This window comes from Oncorhynchus clarkii, chromosome 3 (genome assembly GCF_045791955.1).
Source record: "Oncorhynchus clarkii lewisi isolate Uvic-CL-2024 chromosome 3, UVic_Ocla_1.0, whole genome shotgun sequence".
Classification (NCBI taxonomy): domain Eukaryota; kingdom Metazoa; phylum Chordata; class Actinopteri; order Salmoniformes; family Salmonidae; genus Oncorhynchus; species Oncorhynchus clarkii.
Window position 1 is genome coordinate 30,020,627 of NC_092149.1, and position 13,951 is coordinate 30,034,577.

A 13,951-nucleotide genomic window follows, 5' to 3' on the forward strand; every position below is an offset into this window, starting at 1 on the left:
ACATTAAACCATATTGCACACTGTAGTTGGATAGTGGAGAGTGCTAAAACAATGACATCATATCTGAATTCTGCCATCTTTATGCACATTCCGTTGACAATTACTTGCCTCACAAAAGTTACAATATAAAAGACTCAAACCTTTTGCCTTCAAACCCTTTGGAGCAGAGACCGACAACAGAAAATGGATTGCATCATATGCATGAGTCCAAAACCACCCGGTATCATAGAATTGACTTGATTTAACTTTTTTGAACAACCAACCAACATATAAAGCCTTCATACCCAACTTCAGTATAGGTGTAAACTACAGATTCATGATAACAGTAATAAAGAGGGCTATACTGTACCTGCACATTACACTTTTCCCCTTGAAATCCACCATTAATTAGCTATAAACATTTCTCCTTTATTTCTAATTGGCTCCTATTTGTCAAGATACAGTTAAAGAGAATGCTTAATTAATAAACATGAAAGTAACACCTTCTGTGAGTGTATGAGAATACAGATGCCCCTCTGAAATCCTGGCTTCCATCAGATTTGTTCTCTTTACCATGTTAATTAGCACCTCACAACTGTCCCCTTTGCAAATGAGGAGTAGGTGAGGAGGTTCGGGATTTGATGACTTAAAATGCACAGAGCTAACGAGTTGTTCTTCCCCTCCACAGCTGTTAAGGCAATTGAACCGCCTCTACTCCGAAGGAGAGGAACATAGTGCTGAAGGCCTCACAACTGTTACAGCATCTTGGGAACCTGAGGAAGGCCGCAGTTAAGTCCAGAAATGGGCCACAGTATAATATCCACCTGTACCTTACAATTCCGGAATTAGATCCAAAAATGTGTGCTTTTTTATAACTTATGTCACTCTAGGAAAATTGTGAAAAAGCAATAATGAGTGAAGGCGGGTGTTAAGACCACTTGATTATTTGCATGAGCTCTGTTAGACCGTGGTGCCTGTTATAAAGACGTATACCGGTGTATTGCAGCGTTTCCCATCTGTCTCTGTGTAAAGATGGTCAGAGAAGAGGAGTATCACACATTCAGACCTCCCGCTATGTGGGTTGCCTGGTCCAGAGAGGAGCAGGTCAGGACACCTGGAATGGCAGATCCCTGTCTTAACATTAGCAGTATCTTATAGTAATACACATTTATTAATTGAAACCTACAGTAGCCCAGGTGTGTCACATCTAGGCCTACTCTGTCCCCTATACCCTGACACATCTAGGCCTATTCTGTCCAATATAATCTGCCACATCTAGGCCTACCCTGTCCCCTATACTCTGTCACATCTAGGCCTACTCTGTCCCCTATACTCTGTCACATCTAGGTCTATTCTGTCACATCCAGGTCATACTCTGTCCCCTATACTCTGTCACATCTAGGCCACATCTAGGCCTACTCGAATTAGCATAATAAAAAAATCCACATCAAAATCCATCTGTTTAAGATAGAGATATCTGGTTTTTGCATTTGCTACATCTCAATTCACCTCATCCACCGATGTCAGTCTTTTGCAGGTGGCAGAGCTACAGCAGTGTTTGTCAGACCATGAGACACCCTGAAAATCGTTCTTCTATCGAAAACGTAGCTTCCGAACGGTTTGGGCTACAAACTAAATTGACCCCTCTATGGAAAGACGAGACATTCTATGACCCCCACAAGTGTCACGGGACTCGTCTGAAGTCGGTATCGTCGATGTGCCAACTTCTGTCTGTAGCGTCCGAACGGTTTGGGCTACATACTAATATGACTCCACCATTAGAAGGTGAGACTCTCACTAACAAGTTTGGCTCTACAACACTGAACTTTCTTATATCGCTCAGATATAGGACAGACAAAATATATTTCCTTTTCATTTATTTTTTGCCATGTATGAATGTGTAATTCAATACGTTTCTATGGGTTAATAGCAGTAAGGACAAATTAAATCCATCAAATAAGTTTTAAATAAGAAACATTTATACTTGCAGGGGTCCTAAAATTCAAAGAGAAATAGCTAAATGATCCATGGCATGACCATTTTAAAACAATTCCATATCTTAGCTTAGTAGAAACCTGTGAATTCAATGTGAAATCAACAAAAAATGTATTTACGTTAGTTTAAAGTTGGGCGAAAGACGAAATGCCCATGGGATTCATGATTTTTTGCAAATCGAATCAGTTTTCCACGTTGATTCAACGTCATCATGCAGATTATTTGGGTTGAAATGACATGGAAACAACATTGATCCAAGCTGTTTTTGCCCACGTGGGTCATCACTCTTTCCACAAAAAAACATAAAGTCCCCAGTACAACACACCACGCCAATGTCGGTTTACAAAATAACCTCAACCTTGCATATATTAACTGTAATTCATGGAACAAGTGGTGACACACTACAGTTAGATAATGAAGCGATGGCGGTGAATTGTGATGTGACTTTTTGCGTGGAGTCTGTTTTGGTCACTGCCTAAGTGGAGCCATCGAAACGAGTGGTTACTGTCGAGTGGTGTTGTTCATCGATGAGTTATTGCTTTAAAATGAACGCGGGGAGACAGGTTTAGAAAAGGAAAATGGGTTCAATGATTACTTCAAATAACAAGAGGCCACTTGAGCTAAATTCCTAGAATGTGAACAACAGGCCACAGACTGTAAATAGGGATGATTTGTTGTTCAGCGTAATGGTCTCCCTCACCGGGTGAACAGTAAGTACTGTGAGGTTGTTTGCCTTTGGAGAGGAGAACCACGGGTAGATTCATCCTCCCATCCCATGGTTTGTGGGTACAATACCCTGCTGACCAGAGCTTATCCTCTTAAAGAGACATGTTGCACAATGATGAGCGTATAGTGGGCTGCATATGTATGCAGGGTGAGGTTTACACATACAATTGTGTATAGAGTCAACTTCCTCGTGTCAATAGAAAATGTGTTGTTTATAGACTTAAAGAAATGGGTCTTTCAACTGTGTAGTTGCTGGGGAACATTTTAATATTGACTGATAGACAGGGTGCTTGGACTTAAACAGTAGGTGCTTGGAGTGAATGTATTCAATGTATACAATACAGGCTATGGCATTGTGAGAGCTGAGGTAAGTTAGTGCAGCTAAGCTCTGGGCTTCAGTGGCCATTCAGTTATTCCACATCTGGAATGCAAGGTCTACACACTAAACTGTTGATGCGTCAGAGAAGACACTTCACTTTCACAATGATTTCTGCCAAGTCTTTAAAGACAAGCTGCATTTTATTTTTTTATGCTCCAGGCATCTATCTGTCCGTGGCTCCACGGCTCGCACAGCAGACATGACTTGTCAACACAGAGGTGAATAGCCTCAGTGTGCAGAGGAAACATGGCTATGCTGTTATGGCTGCTTCACTTTACACACAAACGTTGTTTTGGCTGGGAGCAGAGAGGGTGATAAAAGAGCGAGATGTGCCTGTCTGTCCTGACGATAAACCTCAATATTGTAACAGGGATCAGTCAAAGCCTAGACAATGTACAACTTGCCACTGACCTAAGTTTTCCCAGGGCAATGGATCAAAGGACATAAGGGTAAACAAAGTCAAACGTGTGACCTATAACCTGTGTTTCCTGCAAACACTATTATATCCGTAAATGTGACCTTTATGTTACCTTTTTGAATGACATTACATTATGTTCAGTTTATAAACTATTCACTGAATTATACGTTTCTATCGTCCACGAAGAAAGAACAAATTTGAGCACCTTTTAGTGGGGCAATTCTGTGGCCTAGTCATCACTGTTTACCACTGAAACTAGTCCTTCAGTGGACTTCACAAAGTTATAGCAATGCCACCTGAGTGAAAACATGTTTAGCGCATACTGAAAAGAAAATTAAAACATGATAATAAAATGTATTATGATAATATGGAACCTTGTGCCAGTTTTTCTAAGAATTGCCAAGCATATTCATGTAAGTGTTGCTCAAATTAATGTGTTCAGCAAGATGCTCAATCCCCCTGAGCTGATCCTATGTTTAATCCGCTCTGCTAAAAACTGGAGGGCAAAGGGCAAGAGCGCAGCGGGGAAAAGTAACATGGCGATTGATGTTATTAATTCTCAAACCCTATCCTTCTGTCTCCGCTCCTTCAATTCGGAATACAAAAACAACATCTAAAACATTTTGGCTTTGCCAAACGATTCAGCAGGAGAGGAGAGGGATAACTTCCTGATATACACTGGGCGATTCTTTATTAGGCTTTCTGCTGCATTTCCTGTTTGATTTACTGCGCAGTCCCAGAGGCTTGTAGGTAGACTGCTGAGCCAAGGAGGACTCTGCACGTGGCAGACCTGGCTGCCATTGTTGTGCAGCAACCTGAGTATAACGTCCCTATTAATCTGGAGGTAAACGTTGCAGAAACATTACCAAGGCCTTAGCCGATAAATCAGCACCACCGGGCTTTTAAATACAGCACATGCATGGCCTGGTGTGTAAACGGTGTGTTTTTAAATGATCATCCTCCACTTAGACCTCAGCGCGCTCCTCCCTGGCTTCCCCCGTTACTGCCTACAACAAGGTATCCTCTGCTGTTTTCAAGGAACAATAGAGCATTGTTGGGTTATTGAACCGCATTATGGGTTGGATATCTCCATCTTAAAATAGCTTTCAGTACATCAACAAATGACAGACAGAACAGGGGAACGCTAGACCCACGTTGGGTGCCAGTGACACAAATCTCCCTCGACAAGTATGATTAAGGTGACTACTATCTCTACCTCGTTCCCACAATTGTAAGGCCATAGAGGGAAAAGTGGAAGAAGCCATGTCGCTCAACGTAAAGCATTTCCTCATAGTATTTCCATAGCCCGCTAACTTCTTACATAGCCAATGGCAGTGGTCGAGGCCTGAGGTAAGGAGGCCACTGAATCATCAGAATCTCCATTGTAATTGTGAAAACATTGTGTCTATTTTTTATGTGTTTATGAGATGGCAGAGTGTTATTTAGGGGCATATTGCACCAGAGAATGTGTTAAGAGGGTTTAGTGACATCTGTCAATAAAAGGCTGTGGGGGGCTTATAGGTGAAGGATCTTAATTTGAGCCTGTTTGCTACAGCAGGAAAATAATCCTGCAGCAACAGGAAATTATTGTAATTAATTGAAATTTTTGCAGGGTTTGATACATTATTCGTTAGGGCAAATTCTGACATTTCAACACACTTTAGAAGTCTTTGTAAAACTGAAATACACTACAAATTTGCATTTCCTAATTTGCAGGAAAATTCTCAGCAAACAAAAGAGTGATCAAATTAAGATCTTACATCTCTTCCTTTTTCTTCTTCTTTTATTTAACCTTTATTTAACTAGGCAAGTCAGTTAAGAACAAATTCTTATTTACAATGACAGCCTACCCCAGCCAAACCCGGACAACGCTTGCACCGCCCTATGGGTTCTAGCTCCTCCTCCTACAAAGACCGCCCATGATGATACTCAACATCCTTCAATGTGCTGGAGATTCCTGCCCAAACCATCCCACTGCAAGTGTCAAAGTATTAGGTATCTGTATTATATTGGTCGGCCCTAGCTTTTTGGTGACCCTAAGCAAGATTTGGTTTGGGGTTCCCCACCTTGCAGGTAAAACATTTTAGTGGTCCCCCCTTGAAGGGCGGAGAGAATTTTGTTCGTTTTAAAGTTCATTTAGTGCAATTATACACATTTTGCCATGGGGTGTGGAGTTTTGTGGTTTTAAAGCACATTTTCTGTAATTATACACATTTTGCTATGGGGCGGAGAGAGAAGATGTTGCAGTGTTTTAAACTACTTTCATGCCATTCTACACATTTTTCCATGAATTATGCCATGTTCAGATGATATCTGAGTAAAAGTGACAAAAAAAATCTATGTGGGCACCCTGGAGGTCGGGACCCATGGTCACGTGCCCTGGGTGCCTGGTCGATAATTGACCATGAATACTACATGTTTAGAAGCTGGCTAGACTAATTTACCAATGTAAAAATGTTTTGCTGACATGGGCTAATTGAGTGACTGTCAGTGACTGACATAACAGTTGTTGAAACCTTGAGTGAGTTCGGAGTCCACCTAGCGGCCGGGGGCCCTTAAGCGACCGCTTATGCCACTTATGCCTGGGGCCGGCCCTGTGTATTATACTACCAACTTAATAGAACAAATCTAACAAACTCTGAAGCTGAGACAAACAACTAGAGCCCTCGGTCAACACCAGTGAGAATGGAGTTGGAGAATATGTTGGAGATAGCTTGGAACTACACAGGTTAGACCCGTGTTAAGGATGTGAAGATATTAAAGCTTCTCATAGGTCAATCAAGTCAAACAACAGTTTAAACTGTGTGTACTTGAGTAAGTGTGAGGTACGCCTTCTGTCGGTCTACTATATGGACCAGGGTTGGGGTCAATTCGGAATTTCCAAATTTAATTCCATTCAAACGATGAATTTGAATTCAATTTGAATTGACCACTCCCCACAGGAAGATGCAATTTCAATAGAATTAGAATTAAAGGAAGCATCATTTAATTCATAGCAATTCAAACCAATTGAGACATTCATTTCACAAATCTTTCATCGTAAGGATGTGCAACTTATTTAATGCAAAGCTCTCATCCCTGTGCAACTGGGTCCTGGACTTCCTGTCGGGCTGACCCCATGTGGTGAGGGTAGGCAACAACTCCTCCGCCATGCTGGTCAACTCGGGGGACCCCCAGCGGTGTGTGCTTAGTCCCCTCCTGTACTCTCTGTTTACCCTCGACTGCGTGGCCATGCACGACTCTAGCTCAGGGAGGAGTTTAGAGCCCTGGTGGAGTTGTACCAGGACAATAACCTCTCCCTCAACGTCAACAAAAACATGGAACTGATCGTGGACTAGAGGAGACAGATCAGATAGCATGCCTAAATCTACATAGACAGGGCGGCTGTGGGAAGGGTCAAAAGCTTCAAGTTCCTTGGGGTGCACATCAATGGTCCCGTAACATCGACACCTGGGTGAAAAAGACACAGCGCCTCTTCAACCTCAGGCGGCTGAAGAAATTCAGCATGGCCCCTAAGACCCTCAAAAAATTCTATAGATGCACCATTGAGAGCATTCTGTAGGGTTGCCTGGTATGGCAACTGCACCGTCCTCAACCACATGGCTCTTCAGCGGGGGGAGAGGTGAGCCCAACGCACCAACGGGGGCACGGTGCCTGCCCTCGAGGACATTTGCAGCACTCAGTGTCAAAAGAAGGCCAAGAAGATTATTAAGCACCTCAGTCAGCCGGGCCACAGACTGTTCACTCTGCTACAGTCTGGCAGATGGTACAGGTGCATCAGAGCAGTGCCCAAGAGGCATTGCAACAGCTTCTATCACCAGGCCATCAGACTGTTGAACAGCCATCACTAGCCATCTACCTGCACCGTACTTTGTCCTGCACTTTTTTGCACACATACAGTACTCCCGCACACTCACTCACACCATACACACACACAGCTCATACACACAGAGACTCCTGCACTCATATACACTACCGGTCAAAAGTTTTAGAACACCTACTCATTCAAGGGTTTTCTTTATTTTTTACTATTGTCTACATTGTAGAATAATAGTGAAGACATCAAAACTATGAAATAACACATATGGAATCATGTAGTAACCAAAAAAGTGTTAAACAAATCTAAATATATTTTATATTTGAGATTCTTCAAAAAGCCACTCTTTGCCTTGATGACAGCTTTGCACACTCTTGGAATTCTCTCAACCAGCTTCATTATGTAGTCACCTGGAATGCATTTCAATTAACAGGTGTGCCTTGTTAAAAGTTCATTTGTGGATTTTTTAAAAGCGTCTTACTGCGTTTGAGCCACTAAGTTGTGTTGTGACAAGGTAGGAAGGTATACAGAAATAGCCCTATTTGGTAAAAGAACAAGTCCATATTATGGCAAGAACAGATCAAATAAGCAAAGTACAACGATAGTCCATCATAACTGGACACATCTCAACATCAACTGTTCAGAGGAGACTGTGTGAATCAGGCCTTCATGGTTGATTTGCTGCAAAGAAACCACTACTAAAGGACACCAATAAGAAGAAGAGACTTGCTTGGGCCAAGAAACATGAGCAATGGACATTAGACCGGTGGACATTTGTCCATTCGTCTGGAGTCCAAATTTGAGATTTTTGGCTCCAACTGCTGTGTCTTTGTGAGACACGGTGTGGGTGAACGGATGATCTCTGCATGATTATTTCCCACCATAAAGAATGGAGGTGGTGGTATGGTGTGGGGGTCCTTGCTGATGACACTGTCTGTGATGTATTTAGAATTCAAGGCACACTTAACCAGCATGGCTACCACAGCATTCTGCGGTGATATGCCATCCCATCTGGTTTGGGCTTAGTGAGACTATCATTTGTTTTTCAACAGGACAATGACCCAACACACCCCCATACTATTTGACCAAGAAGGAGAGTGATGGAGTGCTGCATCAGATGACCTGGCCTCCACAATTCCCCGACCTCAACCAAATTGAGATGGTTTGGGATGAGTCGGGTCTCAGAGTGAATGAAAATCAGCCAACAAGAGCTCAGCATATGTGGAAACTCCTTCAATATAGTTAGAAAAGCATTCCAGTTGAAGCTTATTGAGAGAATGCCAAGAGTGTGCAAAGCTGTCATCAAGGCAAATGGTGGCTATTTAAAGAATATCAATTATAAAATACATTTAGATTTGTTTTAACACTTTTTTGGTTACTACATGATTTCATGTGTTATTTCATAGTTTTGCTGTCTTTACTATTATTCTACAATGCAGAAAATAGTACAAATAAAGAAAAACCCTTGAATGAGTAGGTGTTCTAAAAAGTTTGACCAGTAGTGTATACTCACACACACACATACACACAAACACACACACAAACAGCCAACTGCTGTCCCATGTACAGTGCATTCGGAAAGTATTCAGACTCTTTCCCCTTTTCCACATTTTGTTACGTTACAGCCTTATTCTAAAATTGATTGAATACATTTTTTCCCACATAAGTCTACACACAATAACCCATAATGACAAAGCAAAAAAAGTTTTTTTGAAATGTTAGCAAATTAATAAAATAAAAACATTGAAATATCTTATTTATTCAGACCCTTTGTGATGAGACTCAGGTGCATCCTATTTCTATTCATCATCCTTGAGATGATTGAGACAATTGATTGGAGTCCACCTGTGGTAAATTCAATTACTAATTACTAACTAATATAAATCTATATTAGGTCCCACAGATGACAGTGCATGTCAGAGTAAAAACCAAGCCATGAGGTCGAAGGAATTGTTCATAGAGCTCTGAGACATGATTTTGTCGAGGCACAGATCTGGGGAAGGGTACCAAAAATGTCTGCAGCATTGAAGGTCCCTGAGAACATAGTGGCATCTATCATTCTTAAATGGAAGAAGTTTGGAACAAGACACTTCCCAGAGTTGGCCGCCCGGCCAAACTGAGCAATCGGGAGAGAAGGGCCTTGGTCAGGGATGTGACCAAGAACCTGACGGTCACTCTGACAGAGCTCCAGAGTTCCTCTGTGGAGATGGGAGTTCCTTCCAGAAAGACAACTATCTCTGCAGCACTCCACCAATCAGTAATTTATGGTAGAGTGGTCAGACTGAAGCCACTCCTCAGTGACTGCTGCTTGGAGTTTTACCAAAAGGCACCTAAAGGACTCTCAGACCATGAGAAACAAGATTCTCTGGTCTGATGAAACCAAGATTAAACTCTTGGCCTGAATGCCAAGCGTCACGTCTGAAGGAAACTTGGCATCATCCCTACGGCGAAGCATGGTGGTGGCAGCATCATGCTGTGGGGAGGTTTTTCAGCGGCAGGGACTAGGGGACTATTCAGGATAGAGGGAAAGATGACTGGAGCAAAGTAGAGAGAGAGATCCTTCATGAAAACCTGCCCCAGAGCGCTCAGACTGGGGCAAAGGTTCACCTTCCATCAGGACAATGACCCTCTGAAACGGATTTGAACCTGATCGAACAACTCTGGAGAGACCTGAAAAAAGCTGTGCAGCGAAGCTCCCCATCCAACCTCACAGAGCTTGAGAGTATCTGCAGAGTGGAATGGGTGAAACTCCCCAAACACAGGTATGCTAAGCCTGTAGCGTCATACCCAAAAAGACTCGAGGCTGTAATCGCTGCCAAAGGTGCTTCAACAAAGTACTGAGTAAAGGGTCTGAATACTTACGTAAATCTGATATTTCAGTTGACATTTTGTAAAAAAAAATTTGCTTTGTCATTATGGGGTATTGTGTGTAGATTGATGAGGGGAAAAAAAACATTTGAATCCATTTTAGAACAAGGCTGTAACGTTACAAAATGTGGAAACAGTCAAGGCGTCTGAATACTTTCCAGATGCACAGTATATAGAGACACACTTTCCGTTTCTCTTCTACTGCTGTAGATATACTGCTGTACTTATCATTTATAGTATATATTTTCAGTTTATATACGCATAGATTGCATTTGGATGACTGATACAGTGATATTTGGGTTGTTAATTGGATTCGTTCTGATATTTCTTGATTTCTTGTTTTTAGTTTTTTATTATTTATGTACTTGTTTGACATTTTACTGTACTGTTAGGAGTTAGTGACACAAGCATTTCACTGCACCCACTATAACATCTGCTAAACTGTGTACATGACCAATGAAGTGTGATTTGATAATACACATACAATTTCAGATATTAGTTTGATTATAACTCAAAGATGCAAAACAGTATTTTTCTTTGTCATGAGATGTTAGATAATGTTCCCTTCCATACTGCAGTATTTGATCTAATTTTTTCAGTTATTTTTTAACATGTTTTTATGGGAAATATGAATTATTATAGACAACCCATAACATGACCTTATAATATTTCCAGACCAGTGTACTTAAAATTGTTTTAGAATAATGAGTATTAAAAATGAAATGTTTCAAATGTATGCTACATGTTATTGGTAAGCATACATTATGTCAAAATACACATTTCTATGGTGATAAATGAGCCATTTGAATTTAATCTAATCTAATTTCATTCAATTCTACTTTTAATCCAATTCTAATTCTGCTTCAAGCAGGGTGTGGCCAATTCAAATTCAAGATTCAGATTTGAATTAAAGAGCCGTTTGTAACACAATTCAGATTTGATCCCAACCCTGGTATGTACACTCTTAGAAAAAAGGGTTCTACGGCTGTCCCCTTAGGCAAACCCTTTTGGGGTTCTACGTGAACTCTCTATAGAAAGGGTCCTACATGGAAACCAAAAGGGTTTTCTACCTGGAACCAAAATGGTTCTACCTGGAACCAAAAAAGGTTCTTCAAAGGGTTCTCCCATGGAGACAGAACCATTTTAAGTTCTAGATAGCACCTTTTCTTCTAAAAGTGTACAGTGTATATTAAACTACTGTGACCATTTCCCCTTGAATTATAAATAACCTAATGTGCTCAAGAACTCAAATCTCCGGTGATTGAAGCCCTTAGAATCCCCTTATGTGATTCAAGCATCTGTGCATTTTCCCTCCGTTGCTTCAAACACACACAATGTTACACTGGTCTTTATTTTGAAAAAGGAAAAAAAGAGCAAAACCGCGAGGGAATCCAGCCCAGACTGGCTGGCACATATCCGAGGGTGTTAACAGGTAAATGTAATTTCTGTGTGGAGCAGACAGACACCTGAGTTCACCTGGGGTTCAGGGAAAGGTCAGGGCACCTGTGCTGTTTTGACACGTTATCTCCCTAAAGAGGGCTTCGTTAGCACAGGAATTAACACCCCACTTTTATTTACTTTTCAGGTCTCACAGCTACTTCCGACGCTCAGGAGAGTATCAAGATAAAAGATGCAAGAGTGGAGCTCATGTACAGTGTTTTTCAAAGGTATTGGATATGCACATATTGTTAAAAGTGTTAACTTTTGCATAGAAATAAAAAAAGGAAAAATATAAATTGTGATACTTAGAAGTATTACACTTTTTAGGATAAAAAATTAACTAATTTGACTGAAAAGTCGTTATATGTTGATACATACTGTTGAATATGGTAAGTGAAATCTTCTTCTACAGGTGCAAGCAAGTAGAGTGGTCACATGAATGGCAAGAATCTGGGGTACAATACAAACAGTTTAATTGTGTAATTAACAATAAAGAAACACTCCTAGTTAGACAATTTCTGCATAAAGAAACCGAGAAACACTTATAAAACAGTCAGTTGTAACAAAATAACTGGTGTTCTCATTGAAATAAACTCATAAAAAAGAAACACTTTTTTATACAGGATATTTATACAGGAATAGCTTGAATTGGATTGTTAACCAAAGGAAGACACATTGCAGACATCGATATTCACACAGATTGCATATGTTTTTCTCTCTAAGGTGTTCTATAGGTTAGTAATTTACCTAAGCTTATTTGCATGATAGTAAAAATTGCATACAACATTAATTGTGAAGCTTGTAGCATGAGTTGCTTGACATACAGCACTTTTATAGGCAACCTTTAAAGCACATTGTCCATTTAAAACGTTAAGACACTTTTTGTTTTTACTGCCCATCAAAATTACATTTATAAATAGAAAAGGATCATTGAAATTAAAAAAAAAAGGCTATGTAACAAACTTTCCCCAAAAAAGTAATTACATCAGAAACACTGCATGAACTGCAAATAAATAATGTAGAAGACAACAAAAAATTCACATTTTTAAACTGTGTGGCTGATTCAGAAAGTACAGTGACAAAGGTTTCGCAAAATAATCTAATCGGCAGTGCCATATAGTACAAGGCATTTATTGGCATAGTTTCTTTAAGACTGTATTTTTTTATTTGATTTTTTTACAGTTAATATAATGTCTATATATATATTTATATTTCTTCCTAACAAATAATATGTAACGATTGAGCTATTCTCGGCGACGCACCTGGGGTGCGGTTTGCATTCCAGAGTTTGAGTGATCCGTAATCACCGTCATGTTTTCCCGCATTTTCAAAGAATAACTCATTTGCCAGCAGGCTTCCAGACTTAGTACCTCATCATTAAGGCCTTGTCATCCACTTGGTCCTCGATTTAATATGCATTTAAAAAAAATCCAGTTAACACCACATACGTAAACACCTATCAAAGTCCTATCAAACTCCATGGGGGCTTATTATTATATTATCAGTAGCTCAAAAAGAAAGGAAATCAGTGTAAAACAACAGACATTAAGTGCAGTCAGCAAATATCCACGGCAACATACTTAGAATATTTTTTTGTGCAGGTTATTTAAATGATGCATCAGTCTTTACAGTGAATAATACAAGTTTTACAAAATCAGAAAAAGCAATACTTATTCGTATTACTGTAGTCTGTGGAAATGGGGGGGGTTCCAGTGTGAGAATGCTAGCGTTGCGTAGCCTTTCAGTCTGCATTGATATATAAATGCTACTCGTACGCATAGAGTCCAGACTCTGCATTGATAAAACCACTACTCTTTACTCTCGCAGTGGTCGCACTGCGCTAGCCAGACCATTACCCTTCAGCATTGATTTCAGTCTCTGTGTGTACAGTCACACTACTCTTTCAGCAGTGTTCAGACTGGGGGACGCTCTCTCTACTCCTTGGTCTCGTGGTCAGATTCTGAAAGGGCCTCGGAGCGGGCCAGGTGCTCCTCGATCTTGATGGAGAAGATGGTGCTGTTGGTCTGTGTGCTCTCTTCCAGCTCCTTCAGCAGCTCGGCACTGCCCTCCCTGAAGTCCGACAGCTCCTCCTCGAAGGCCGGGCTGCTGCTACTGCTGTTGCTGGGTTCCTTGGGCGGCTTGGCCGGGTGGTTGACGTAGAAGCGCTGGTTCTGGAAGAACTTGATGATGGTGAGCTTGGGCAGGTCCAGCTGGGCCGACAGGGTGTGGATGGCCTCCTCGTCTGGGTACATCCCCACGTCCTGGATGAAGCTTTGCAGAATGCCTAGGGCCTCTTGGGAGATCTTGCCCCCGCCGGAGCGAGCCTTGG

The 13,951-nt window shown here is 41.1% G+C and overlaps 1 protein-coding gene across 2 annotated transcripts in view; it reads right to left on the reverse strand.

The window, feature by feature from the left end:
* Positions 1-12,663: 12,663 nt before the first annotated feature.
* The window catches only part of LOC139392777 (DNA-binding protein SATB1-like), a 43,414-nt gene continuing 42,126 nt past the window's right edge, over positions 12,664-13,951 (reverse strand). For both annotated transcript variants that reach the window (XM_071141037.1, XM_071141029.1), the window contains one exon: positions 12,664-13,951. This exon is cut by the window's right edge and continues 202 nt beyond it. In XM_071141037.1, the coding sequence (XP_070997138.1) occupies positions 13,557-13,951 (395 nt within the window). In that variant the 3' untranslated portion in view covers positions 12,664-13,556.